The sequence below is a fragment of the Oryctolagus cuniculus genome, chromosome 17 (genome assembly GCF_051225735.1).
Source record: "Oryctolagus cuniculus isolate XC-2025 breed Fujian yellow rabbit chromosome 17, ASM5122573v1, whole genome shotgun sequence".
Classification (NCBI taxonomy): Eukaryota; Metazoa; Chordata; class Mammalia; order Lagomorpha; family Leporidae; genus Oryctolagus; species Oryctolagus cuniculus.
Window position 1 is genome coordinate 26,381,302 of NC_142883.1, and position 12,610 is coordinate 26,393,911.

The 12,610-nt window shown below is 63.4% G+C and overlaps 2 protein-coding genes and 1 long non-coding RNA gene across 13 annotated transcripts in view; 2 read left to right on the forward strand and 1 right to left on the reverse strand.

Annotated features, from left to right (window-relative positions):
* The window catches only part of MYCBPAP (MYCBP associated protein), a 21,060-nt gene extending 18,208 nt beyond the window's left edge, over positions 1-2,852 (forward strand). For 7 of the 9 annotated variants that reach the window (XR_011383277.2, XM_051825543.3, XM_089318162.1 and 4 more), the window contains 4 exons: positions 179-294; positions 788-933; positions 1,049-1,219; positions 2,692-2,852. Coding sequence is in view for 6 of the 9 variants with exons in the window: in XM_051825543.3 (XP_051681503.3) it covers positions 179-294; positions 788-933; positions 1,049-1,219; positions 2,692-2,760 (502 nt within the window). In the remaining 3 variants the exon portion in view is untranslated. Of the gene's footprint in view, positions 1-178; positions 295-787; positions 934-1,048; positions 1,220-2,691 lie in introns of those variants that run through there. The other 2 variants (XR_016224190.1, XR_016224191.1) reach the window with 2 other exon arrangements.
* On the reverse strand, positions 1,096-5,358 carry LOC127484473 (uncharacterized). Its single transcript, XR_007911505.3, has 2 exons — positions 5,260-5,358; positions 1,096-3,000 (listed from the first exon to the last, which is right to left on the reverse strand). It is a non-coding gene; the product is annotated as an uncharacterized LOC127484473 (long non-coding RNA).
* On the forward strand, positions 3,922-12,398 carry EPN3 (epsin 3). Of its 3 annotated transcripts, none has more exons than XM_089318168.1 (10): positions 3,922-4,169; positions 6,921-7,624; positions 8,500-8,618; positions 9,220-9,300; positions 9,542-9,670; positions 10,407-10,494; positions 10,858-11,127; positions 11,291-11,395; positions 11,510-11,740; positions 11,906-12,398. In XM_089318168.1, exons 2-10 carry the CDS (start codon positions 7,063-7,065, stop codon positions 12,226-12,228), a joined length of 1,908 nt encoding a protein of 635 aa, XP_089174294.1. In that variant the 5' UTR covers positions 3,922-4,169; positions 6,921-7,062; the 3' UTR covers positions 12,229-12,398. The 3 variants fall into 3 exon arrangements, with proteins under 3 accessions (XP_089174294.1, XP_069916129.2, XP_051681511.3); XM_070060028.2 differs by having other exon boundaries at positions 11,297-11,395; XM_051825551.3 differs by lacking the exon at positions 9,220-9,300.
* The last annotated feature ends 212 nt before the right edge of the window (positions 12,399-12,610 follow it).

The window sequence follows — 12,610 nt, forward strand, 5'->3', positions numbered from 1 at the left end:
GCCAGGCTGCATCTGAGCCCCTGCATGGGTACTTATGGGGGCGCCGGCCACTCTCAGGCCAGGCGTTTCCTAGCAGTTCCCAGCACCAGAATCTTTGCAGGGCAGGGGACTAGAGCGTCTTCAGGTTCAAGGGCAAACAGGGAGTGCTGGTCTCTCCCCCATGTGTTCTGCCCTCTAGTCTGCAGCTGTGGCGAGTTGTGATTGACAGCCTGGTGAGCCACTCCCTGTGGCTGAGGGCTCTGCTGGGCCTGCCTGAGAAGGAGACCGTCTATTTGGATGTGCTGGAGGAGCAAGGTCAGGCGCCGCGTGGCCACTCGCGTGTCGTCTTCCCGGCCCCTGCCCCATGGCGGAGCAGCCCCAGCCGCGGGCCACCTGGGGCGGAGGCTCTGCTAGGCTGAGCCCGAGGAGCCGGCCCTGCTCCCCTCCCATCAGGATTGCAGCCCCGCAGCCCCCTCAGCGATCACCTTAGCTCAGGGCCCTGGTGTTGCAGGTGGAGGCCCAGAGGAGTTAACTGACATGTCCATGGCCCTGTGTGGGGAAGTGCAGAACTGGGACCGGAACCCAGGTCTCTCCCTGCACCCCCCTCCCATCCCGCGGTCCTGTTCCACAAGGTCATGCACCTGAACGAGAGGCTTAGGGGACAGAGCAGCTGCAGGGCTCCCTGAACGCCGTCGGGGTGGGGGGCGCTGACGGGGCTCAAGGCCATCACCCTAAACCTCCTCATGTGCCCATGCTGTTAGCCCGCCCCCCGAGGGCTGCCATGGTATCCTCCCCTCGCCTCCCTCAGATCAAAAGTCAACCCCCGTCACGGAGGTGAAGGCAGCCGTGGTGAGAGCCGGGAAGGAGGAGCGGAGGGGGGCGGCCCAGGAAAAGAAGCAGACGGGGCTCAGAGAGAAGGAGGACAAGAAAGGAGCCAAGATGCCGGGGAAGGAGGCATGCTGGGGCCTGCGGGCCGGGAGGGGCTGGGGGCAGGCGGGCCCGGCTCCCCGCTGAGCTGCTGTTGGGGGGGCATCACTGAAGGCTGGGCCTGCCCCCGGTGTCCACGCAGGACCGTGTCAACAGCAAGAAGCAGAAGGCAAAGGACGACAAGAAAATGGTGAAATCCTCCAGCCGGGACAGGCTTTCCTCGGAAGAGACTTCCCATGACAGCGCCACCCCCTCTCAAGAGCCCATAGACCCCCTGGTCATGGAGAAATACACCCAGAGGCTCCACACGGAGGTGAGGGGAGAGCCCAGAGCCATGCCCCCCTCCCCCCGCTCACGCCTGCCACCGTGGCCTCCCGTCAGTGATGGGCGCATGGCTGTGGGAATCAGAGACCTTGCAGATACACCTGGGGTGTTAGGTGCAGAGTACTGTGGGGAAGAGAGGATGGACCAGGGCCAGGTGGGCCTCGTGGGGAAGCTGACCTCCAACAGAATTGAAGGGAGGTGGCCAGGTGGCCGTCCCCAGAAGGGTGCCCTAGCAGGGGGAGCAACCCATCCGGAGTGGGGAGGGCTGGCGAGTGTGGAAGGCCAGCCGGCCCTGTGCGTCCAGGACGGGCCATTGTGGGGATTCGGGGCTTTTTTTCTGGGTGAAGCGAGAAGCCTGCAGGGCCTTGAACAGAGGAGTGAGAGGGTCTGGCGTGGGCTCTAGCAGCTCGCTGCAGCTGCCATCTGGAAGCAGACTGCAGGCAAAGGGGAAGGAGGCCCCTCTCTGCTGCTCCCACCTCCTGTCTGTCAGGTGCACCCTGCTTGGGAGAATGCGTGTCAGTTCATGTCAGTTGCCCCGTTTCTGGGGCAATCTATAAGGAAAGAAGTGTGTTTGGGTTAACGGTTGTGGAGGGTGGCAAGTTCAAGAGCATGGCACTGGGGCAGCCTTGTGCTCCTTCAGGTCACGGTGGAAAGAGAAAGGCCAGCAGAGCGTGTGCAGAGTCGGCAGAGCTGAGGGGCAGCCTGGCTTCCTAGCAGCTGGCTCTCTGGGTAACTAGTCCAGTCCTGAGAGTAAGAACTCACATGCCCAGGGCAGCAAGGGTGGAGCCCTCAGGAGCCAAACCCCTCTCAGGGGTCCCCCACCTCCCCACACCATTGCCTCGGGCAGCGGCTCCTGCGTTCCAGACCTTAGCAAGGGTGCGTTTCCAGCCATTCTAAGGGCTCAGAAGCACTGGAGAGGCTTCCCTCGGGTCCTTAGAGATCCAGCAGGGGGGGAAATCCGCAGAGCCACGCTGGATAGTCAATGGTGTGATGACCTTGCTTTGTCTTCCTCTGATGCGGATAGCTGGGGAGCTGGGCTTACGTCATCGCCATTCTGGTAACACAAGGGATCTCATTCAACCGGAACTTCCGTCTGCTGCCGGTGACGTCACTGATTTTCTGGTGCTCAGTGGGGTCTAGACAGTGAGAGGACCCAGGGCCCATGGGGGTAGACTGTCCCTCGGCTCTCGGATGTGGAGGATCCTGCGTGGTCTTGGAGAGTCTGTGGATCTGTGATCCTACGGGAAGGAACTGGGGCACTGCTCCCTGGGGTCCTGTGGAGTTGCTCCTTTAACATCTGCAGGCTCTGGTTGTCAAAGGGAGCCGTGCAGGTTTGACTAAGCAAAGCTTTGCAAAAACAGAACTTCCGCTGGAACTCTCAGAGCTTTGGTTACCCCTCCCCCGCGGAGGTGCTCTCCCCCGAGCAACCCTTTGCCCGCGGTGTCCGTCCCCTTCTTCCAGGTTTGTGGGCTGCTGGACACCCTGGTGACCGACCTCATGGCTCTGGCTGATGAGCTCAGCTCCACGTGAAATGCTGAGCACGGCCTGCATCGTGCAGCCGAGCCACCTTCTGGGAGATTGGATAGCGAATCAATAAAGAACCTTTGGGTCTTTGCCCCTGCTGCCGTGCCTCTGTGTCCTCGCTGGTGGATCTTGACGAAGTCAGCTCGTGGCCCAGGTTCCCCCGTGTGTCACCTGCCCTCAGACACCCGGGAGCCATCTGCACCCAGGGCGGTGTGGGCTGTGTGGGCTGATGAGCAGAAGAGCAGGCTGGGAGCAGGACAAGGACTGAGTCAGGTGACAGGACAGACAGTGCCACACCTTACTGTTCCTGCCTCGGCCCACACCTTGAGGGTCATGCAAGCATCATCATCAAGTGTGACAGAGTGTGAGGCTAGGAGAACCTGCCCCGAGATCCTCCCACTCAGCTGGGGCCCGGGCCCCATCCTAGTCACTGGGCTCACACTCACCACACCCCTGGATCCATAGAGGCCACACCCCCTTGTCCTCTGCCAGAGGTGATTATTCGGGGTTTTAGTCCACCTCATCCCCCTCCTCAGACCAAGCCATCCGGCTTCAAGCCTTCTCTCTGCCTTCAAAACGGCGGCTGGACCTGAAAGCTTGGGAATGCGAACGGGGCTAGAAGAGCAGGTGCTCTCCTCTGAGGCATTCCCAGGATTGTTTCTTGTCGGTAGCAACGACTAGGGCTGGGCTTCCTGTGGGCAGTGGGCTCCAGGCTCCTTTGCTAATGGCAGGTGGTCTCTAAGCTGATGGAGCAGAAAAGGTATGGGGGCAGTGAGGGGTGTGACCACGGCTGGAAGTTCCTGGGGTTTGCATTTGGTGTTTCTAATAAGGACCCACGTGGAGGAACAGGTTTGGAGAGAGCAGGTTACCCCTCCCACTGGGGTTGGAAGGCTAAGTCCCCTCCACAACAGGGCAGCTCCAGGGAGCAGTCCTGCCTACTCCTTGAACGTCCTCCTGGCTCAGGGGGGATGTAGGAGCTCCCCCACTTCTGCCCTGTCCTGCCGCAAAGGCAGAGCAAGGGTTAACTCACTGCAGGGTGGAAGTGGGCCCCTGGCTCCAGATCTGCCCCTCCTGGGGCGGCCAGTAGGCAGGCTTCCCCCTGGAGGCCGGAAGGCACTGCCTGGCTGGCAGCAGGAAGGGGTTAAGCGCCCTGCGTCCTCCTGTGTCCTGTTACTGCTGAGGCAGACCTGCCCGGCCAGCTGAGCAACTTTCCTGCGAGCCCAGTGCTGCCGGCTCCAGGCAGAGCTGCTGCCCATTCTGGGGACCCTGCTGCTGCCACTCACTGAGGGTGGGTCTCCGGCAGGAGGGTCCATGGTGGATGGCTTAGGAGCTGCTCCGGGGCTCTGCTCCAGGTCCAAGGGTCACTGCAGAGGCTGCCTGGGCTGGGGCTGGGGCCGAGGGAGCCCACCGCAGAGGTAAGCGTCCTCCAGGCCCCCTCCCTGGCTGCGATGGTGAATCGTGTCCCGCGTGGATGTGGAAGGCGGGGCAAAGAGTGGGCTTGGGGCTCAGACTCTTTCCCAGGGCCGGGGAGTGGGCGAGAAGGGCAGGGCTTCCAGGATCTGGGGACTCCGTGCCTGCTGCCCCTCCCTCCCTGCCACCCCAGGAGGGGCCTCGGGGACTCTCTCCCCACCCCAGGACTTAGCATCTCTGGTGGCGGTCCCCATAGGCTTCTGCACACCTCTGATGCCCTCCTAGCCCCAGCGCAGCCCCCACCCCTGCCCCAGAGTCCCTGGGACACAGCTTACACCAGGGCCGGCGCTTAGAACAGGAGCTCCCTCCCCTGTTCCTCCTGTAGTAGCAACAAGGGCACCGCGGCTCCCCAGCTGCTCCCGCTGGACCCAGCATGGGGGACAAGAGCATGGGGAGGGGGCGTGGGCTGCTGAGGGCACCCCAGACTCTGAACAAACTTATGCACAGGACTGGCCAGGTCTCTGATTCTCACTCTGGGGATGCCGTCTCCCTCTGGGGATATCTTCAGATTCCCCCAGCACCTCCCTGCAGTTTCTCCTTGGGCCCTTCTGTAGGAGACAGCTGTACCCCAACACCCACCACACCCCCTGCTGGCCCTTCTCCCACTTCCTCTCCCCTCCCCCATTTCAGAATTAGCCTCCCAGGCCCTGCCTTCTCGGCGTCCTTCCCTCCACCTGACAGGGTCTGGCTCAAGGTCACTGCAGTAATTCCATACGCGGCTGCCCGGGGCTGCCGCTGCCACCACCGCCGCCGCCTTATCGGCAGCCGGGTTTCTGTTTCACTCCCTTTAATTTCTGGGCATACTGTGTTCGATAAAACCCTGTGCTTATAACACCGCTGGCAGCACTCCCAGCCGCTCCCTCCCGCGTTCCTTCGCTTCTCCCCCCTCCCGTCCGTGCTCCCTTGGCCTCACCCCACCCCCTCCTCCTCCCCTCCTCCCTACCCTGTCCCCTGGAACTGCAGGGCATTCAGGTGGAGCCAGGTCCCTGGGTTTCTGCACCGCCCCCCGGCCCTGCTTCCGCAAAAAGTGCCCACCTTCCAGGAGAAAAGTCCCTCCAGGCTGGGGCTCACACCAGCGGCCCCCACCCAGGCCAGGCAGAAGGGCTGGGGCAGCCCGGCCCAGGGAGGGCTCTGCTGGAGCCCGGATGCCTGACTGGTTCTGCCAGTTCCAGTGGCCAGCAGGGAGGGGCTTCAGTGCACAATTATTTTCCCGTCTTGACTGCCACCTGCCCGCTGGTCGCTGGCCGCGGAGCTGAAGGCAGGTCTGAGTCACGGGCGAGGGGGCGGGCAGGAGTTAAACAAGTGTGGCTGTGGCATCCCCACGGAAGGCCAGCCACTGGCCGGCTGGACGCGCAGACTGACAGCAGGTAGGGACACTGCACTTCCTCCTGGGGCCTGTGCCCTCTCAGACAGCCCCTCAACACACACACACAGCCTGTGGGGCAGGAGCCAGGGGTCGGCAGGGCTGGAGTGGAAGGAGGGTAGAGTTGAGTGGGGGAGCAGGTTGGCCCCTTCCTGATTGCCACTTCTAGCAGCCTCCATATCAGCTGAGGCCCAGCCAGGCTGGGAGGGTGGGCGGGGCTGAGAGGTGCAGTCTCAGAGGCATGGGGAGAAGCAGCCCCCCCACCCGGGCCAGGCTGAGTGCGTGTGTGCACACCTGTGCTCCTGATTCAGCAATGGCAGCAGCAGGGGTTCCTCTTTCAGTTTCTGCAAGGGCCTGGGGCGGGGTTGGGGGGTAGCTTACTCTGGGGTCTGGTCCTGAGGCTGCTGGGAGGGAGACGGCCGTCGGAGGTGTGCCATGTGTGCCATGTGTGCCATGGGCTGTGGGGGTTTGCGAGTCCTGCTGCAGGGAGCTTCCATTCCGGCTGAGACGGTAAATCCATCCGATGAATTATTCACCAAACTGGACGACTCTGATAAGTTTTGGAGACCTAGGGGTCAGTGCCAGCTCTGTCACCTACACTCCAAGGGCTCTGCGCTCTTGCGTATCTGCCAGACACGGGTCTCTGAGAGAGGTGGTCTGCCCCCAGTACTCCTTATGCTTGCCCTTTGGCCCGGCTCCCAGCATCGCCTCTGAGCTGCCTTCTGCCCTGCCCAGTTCATCCCTCCTCTCCCTTACCTTTGGTCTCAGATCTCAGCTCAGGCACCTCCTCTGGGAAGTCTCCCCTGATTCCTCTCGCCTCATATCCACATGGACTGTGCTCTTCTGCACCCCTTCACCTGACTGAGGGTGGACCAGGACAGCACAGTACCTGGCTTGGAAAGGGCCTCCAGGAAGTAGGTGTTGAAGGAACCAAACAACAGAAGTTAACACGCACCAGCGAGGAGGGTGGCCAGAGAAGCCAGAAAGGACAGAGCCTACGCCATCCCCTGGCGGGGGAGAAGGGGGGCCAGGGGAGCATTCCTGGGCACCCCGGCATCTCCAGGGGAGGGGGCAGCCTGGGGTCTTCCAGGCCCCCCCGTGTGTGTGAGGCTCTGCCATCGTGGGCAGGTCTGATACTTCCCCAGCTTCACTTTCCCCATCTGTGAATGGTAATAATGATAATGGCGTCCCCACAGCGGGATTGTGCCGATGGATGAGTGCAAAGCCAGAAGTGGCCCCTGCAGGCTGCTACTGGCAGCAGGGACAACCGGCCAGACCTCGTCCAGTCGGGTTGCGGCCCACAGCCCCTGAGTTCCAGTCCTCTCTTCCTCAGCCCCATGTGGACCCCAAGGACACAGCCACCCTGCTGAGAGTTCCGTGGTCTGCCCTCGGAGACCGTGACCTCGAGACGGCGGCCCTCTGCGGCCCTCCACCTCCGGCGGGGGCGGGGGCCGGCCACCTCCAAGTGCTCGGCCATGACGACCTCTGCACTCCGGCGCCAGGTGAAGAACATCGTGCACAACTACTCGGAGGCAGAGATCAAAGTGCGTGAGGCCACCAGCAATGACCCCTGGGGCCCGCCCAGCTCACTCATGTCCGAGATCGCCGACCTGACCTTCAACACGGTGGCCTTCGCCGAGGTCATGGGCATGCTGTGGCGACGGCTCAATGACAGCGGCAAGAACTGGCGGCACGTGTACAAGGCGCTGACCTTGCTGGACTACTTGCTCAAGACGGGCTCTGAGCGGGTGGCCCACCAGTGCCGGGAGAACCTCTACACCATCCAGACGCTCAAGGACTTCCAGTACATCGACCGCGATGGCAAGGACCAGGGCGTAAACGTGCGCGAGAAGGTCAAGCAGGTGATGGCCCTGCTCAAGGACGAGGAGCGCCTGCGGCAGGAGCGCAGCCACGCCCTCAAGACCAAGGAGCGCATGGCGCTGGAGGGCACGGGCATTGGCAGTGGGCAGCTGGGCTTCGGCCGCCGCCACGGCGAGGACTACGGGCGCTCCCGTGGTTCCCCATCCTCCTACAACTGTGAGTGTGCCCCTGGGGGGCTGTGGCTGGGCCAGGGCCGGGGTCTGAGTTCGAATCCTACCTCTGTAGGCCTGAGCCATGGTAGGAACAGCAGTCAGTGAGAGAAGGAACGGTACTGTGAGGCAGTGCACACGCAGGTGATCAACATATCGTGTTCTACTGATGACCGTCAATTAGTTGTCTGATAGGGTGGCAAGGTGCAGAAGCATAGGCTTTGGGGTCGAGTAGCCTTCTCCAAGCTGTGTGACCCCGGCAACCAGGTCTCCAGACCTCCGTGCTCATCTATAAAATGGAGATAACCCTACCTACTCCATTGTGCGAACTGAAAATTAAGCAAGGCCAGGCCCAGGGACGCCTGTGACACTGCAGCCAGACACCAGGCATTCACCTCTCTCCCTCTGCACCAGAGGGCACTGCCCTTGAAAACAGGTGACTGCTGGCCAATTCCCGACTCTCCCCTCCCCCCACAGCAGGAGGTTCCCCAAGGAATCCTCCGAATGCTCTTGGCGGTTTGCTGCGGCTCTAATGCTGTGACCTTGTTGCATTGAAACCTCCGGCCTCCCATTCCCCCTTGGCCACAAGCAGCATAGGGTCTGCCTGGAAGCATCCAAGAGTTGGAGCCAAGGGACCTGGGTTCAAGATCCTGGCCAGGCCAGACCACCCCCTCCAACCCTGAGCTGTGTGTGCACCTGCTGGGGCATGGAAGGTGGAACCCATGCAAAGTGCCCGGCAACTGTCTGGCCTTCGGGGGCCCCAACTGCCAAATGTCCCCTTTCCCTCCGTGTCCTCCTTTGGGCCTCAGCTTCCTGGCAGGTGGAGGGGAGTGAGAGCCCTGGGCACCGGCATGGTCGCAGAAACCACCACCATTGTTGCAGCCTCCTCCTCGCCCCCCCGCTACACGTCCGACCTGGAGCAGGCCCGGCCTCAGACATCAGGAGAGGAAGAGCTGCAGCTGCAGCTGGCCCTGGCCATGAGCCGAGAGGAGGCTGACAAGGTGAGGTCCCACGTCGAGGCTGCGCTGGGCGGAGCTGGGCAGAGGAGCCTCGGAACCCCACGGCCTTCACTTGGGCTCCCTAGCCTGGGCCCACTCCTGCCCTCCAAGGACAGCACAGGGCCCATCTGTATCCCTGGACTTGACCCTGGCAGAGGCTGCCTCCTCACCTCCAGTCCTCTCTGTCTGGGCCTCCAGAGGTGTGGCTGGGGGTTTCAGGTGGTTCTAAGGGACCCTCCCCCTCTCCTCCTAGTGGTGGCGGTAGAAGGTGAGGGTGCCAGCAGATGCATTCCCAGGAGACCTGGGCTATGCTGCTCCCCACCAACTGTCCCTTTGCAGGGACAGGGACAGTACCCCTGAGGCCGTCTCCTCTGCCATGCGTCTTTGGATCCAGGAAGACTGGGCAGGAAGCAGTTGGGCTGCACACAGCGAGGCCCGGGAAGCCATCGGGGCATCCAGGAGAGAATGGGCTACCTTCCGGGTCTTGACCCTGCAGCTCAGACCCCACCCCCACTCCTGGCCCTCCGCCCCGTTACTCAGCCAGGACTGGCCCGGGGTGGGGGGAGCACGGGGCCAAGTTCACCCTTCTCTTCCTCCCTCACAGCCAGTACCCCCAGCCTCCCTCAGGGACGAGGACCTGCAGCTACAGCTGGCTCTGCGCCTGAGCCGGCAGGAGCACGAGAAGGTAGTGAGTGGGCTGAGGCCCCCCTGGCTACAGGTGCTGCTGCGGCTGGTGGAGGCCTTGCTGCTGGTGGAGGTGCTACGAGGCCACTAACAGGCTCCTCACGCTGCCCCCCTGCCCCGGTGATCCTGCCGCTCTTAACCTCAGCCGCCTCCCGCCCTGCACTCTCCTGACTCAGCCTCAGGTGCCCCCTCCTGTGTGGCCTGGGCTGCTCACACGCCCCCTCCTTCTGTGCCTTCTGCAGGAGGTGAGGTCCTGGCGAGGAGATGACTCCCCCACGGCCAATGGTGCAGGGGCCGCCTCCTGCCGCCGGCCAGACCAAGAGCCGGAGAGAGAAGACAGAAAGGAGGAGGAGAAGCTGAAAACCAGCCAGGTAGGGGGCAGGCTGGGGTGTAGGGCAGTTAGCAGCTGTAGAATGAACGGTGTGTGGCCTATCGCACGTGCTAAGCGGCCATGAAATGAAAATGGAGGTAGGGGTGCCTATCAGCCTCGGGTTCCGGCCAGCAGCACAATGGGGTGGGAGAGTCCTGCGCCGGCATCTGAGGACCTGGAGGACCTGAGGCCTGCCACTGCCCTGGCCAGTTCCCTCCAGTGTCAGCAGGCTCCTTGGAGAGCTCCAGTTCTGATGCCCCGGCATCTTGTGTCAACCGTGGAGCCAGACGAGGGGAGGGCTCGGGCACACAGTGCCGACAGCCTCCTGGGCTCAGACACGCGCTCTCACCTTGCCTCCCCCTGGGATGTCTCTGTCCCCGTCTACCCATGGCCATGTTTTCTCAGACACTGACCCAGAGAGGGACCCTCCATGTAAACTATCTCTGCCTGCTTCTGCTCCCTGGGTTCTACCCCAGCTCTGCCTCTCTCTGGGCCTCAGCTGCCTCACCTGTAAAATGGGCACATCACCTTTCCTTGTCTAGCTCTCAAGGTGGAGAATCAGACACTGAACAGATAAGGAGGTATTTATAAACTGGCAAGCAGTGTACAAAGGTGAGGGATCGTTAAGGGTGTTTGTGGAATGAATACAGGAGGGAGAGAGCTGGAGTCAGGCCAGGGACTGCCCTTCCTGCCAGCCCCGCCCACTTCTGAGCCACGGCTGCCTCTCCCCTCCACAGTCCTCCATCCTGGACTTGGCCGATGTCTTCGTACCTGCCCCGGCCCCGCCCTCCACACACTGCTCTGCTGACCCATGGGACATCCCAGGTGGGCATGCAGGGCTGCCAGAGAGAGCCCCCTGCTCCTCCCCAGACCCTTGCTGGCAGCCCCTCCCCTACAGCCGAGGGCCACTGGGCAAGTCGCTCACCTCCCTGAGCCCCGGTGGCTTCCGCGGTGAGGACTGGGGACCTGAACGGCCCCCTCTCGCTGGAAACTCAGCAAGTCCCCTCTGTTTGTCCTCTCCGATGCGGCCTGGCCCTGGGAGAAGGCGGCCAGAGGTGCCCAGGCCTGGGGTCCAGCTCCCAGGATCACGCTTCAGAGGGGCTCAGCGTCCCAACTGGGGAACTGGGAAGAGGCCCGGAGGAGGGGTAGGTGGGCCTGGGGTTCACGTCTGCTGTGTTCTCATTGCAGGTCTCAGGCCAAGCGCAGAGCCCAGCGGCTCCTCCTGGGGGCCCTCTGCAGACCCCTGGTCTCCCGTTCCCTCGGGAAATGTCCTGTCCCGGAGCCAGCCCTGGGACTTGCTTCCCACACTCTCCTCCTCTGAGCCCTGGGGCAGGACCCCAGTGCTGCCTACTGGACCCCCCGCCACAGACCCCTGGGCACCCAACTCCCCCTACCACAAGCTCCCCAGCACGGGGGCAGACCCCTGGGGGGCCCCGGTGGAGACCTCAGACACACCTGGTAGGTGGAGGGCCAGGGGCTGGGGGAGGGGCCATGCAGGGCTTCTGGGTGCCCCTCCCTCCACAGCCAAGGGCCAGTGGGTCTGTCCTGGTACCCTGGCAAGGGCTGTCCCGTGCCTGCCCTGGTGGCCACACATCTCCTCTCCCTCTTCCTCCTCTGTGAGCTCTAGGTAGTACTTCGACCTTGGACCTGTTTGCCAATGCTCCAGAATCGGCAGAGACCAAGGAGGCGCAGGCCTTGGCCCCTGGGAAGCCAGGCAGCCCTGTGGGTGAGCAGGAGGCGGGGATGCTGGGAGGCCGTCTCTGCTCTCTGTCCTCTCTCTGCTCCTCCCACACGGTGACCCATCCCTAGGGCCGCCACTGACCTCTTGTTTCTGCTCCAGAGTTGGACCTGTTTGGAGAGCCCAGCCCAAGTTCCAAACAAAACGGCACGAAGGAGCCGGATGCCTTTGACCTGGGCATCCTGGGAGACGCGCTGAGCCAACCCGGCAAGGAGGCCCGCGCCTGCCGCACTCCGGAGTCCTTCCTGGGCCCCTCAGCCTCATCCTTGGTCAACCTGGACTCGCTGGTCAAGGCGCCCCTGGCTGCAAAGACCCGGAACCCTTTCCTGACAGGTAGCTCAGCTCCTGCTCCTTCAACCCTGGGGACCCCCACTCTCTCCCCGCCCCTCTCAGCAGAACCCACCCCCTGCCCTAAGCATCCCACACCCTCCACCCCGATCTTGCTGCTGTCTCCCCTTCCCCTGCCTACCAAGTCCCTGACCCACTCTCTTTCCGCAGGTCTCAGCGCCCCATCCCCCACCAACCCGTTCGGCGCGGGCGAGCAGGGCAGGCCGACCCTGAACCAGATGCGCGCCGGCTCGCCGGCGCTGGGCGGGCCCGTCGGGGCGGCGCTGGGCTCCATGACCTACAGTGCCTCGCTGCCCCTCCCGCTCAGCAGCGTGCCGGTCGCCACGACCCTCCCCGCCTCCGCCAGCGTCTTTCCGCAGGCCGGTGCCTTCGCGCCGCCGCCCGCGAGCCTGCCGCAGCCGCTGCTGCCCACGTCCGGCTCAGCCGGGCCGCTGCACCTGCCCCCGCAGGCGGGCACCAACCCCTTCCTCTGAGGGCCGTCGGCGCATGCGCGCGAGGCCGTGCTCGGCACCCACCCCCCCAGGCCTGGGGCGAGGTGGTCGCGACCGTGGACCACTGAGGCAGGTGACCCCCGCCAAAGCTAGAGATGGACTGTATTTTGGGGGCCGAGGCCACGCCCCCACAATAAAGACTGGACCCAAGACCTCGCTATCACCAGGTGGACTTTTTGGGGGCGTGGCGGCCGGGTCTGGACCACAGCGCCGATCACCGACTGCGGAAGAGACTACTGCACAACCGGGGGCGCCCCTCCTAACCCGCCCACCCCCGTCTCTCCCATCAGCCTAGCACCTTGGCTTCCAGACGCTCCTAGGCTCCCACTCCTGCGGTCACTTCATGTGTCACACGTGGGCACCG

Coding starts and splice junctions, on each gene's coding strand:
- EPN3 (XM_089318168.1), top strand. CDS start 7,063: ATGACGACCTCTGCACTCCGGCGCCAGGTGAAGAACATCGTGCACAAC. Junction 7,625..8,499: donor TTCCCCATCCTCCTACAACT/GTGAGTGTGCCC, acceptor CCATTGTTGCAG/CCTCCTCCTCGCCCCCCCGC. Junction 11,128..11,290: donor GGAGACCTCAGACACACCTG/GTAGGTGGAGGG, acceptor CTCCTCTGTGAG/CTCTAGGTAGTACTTCGACC.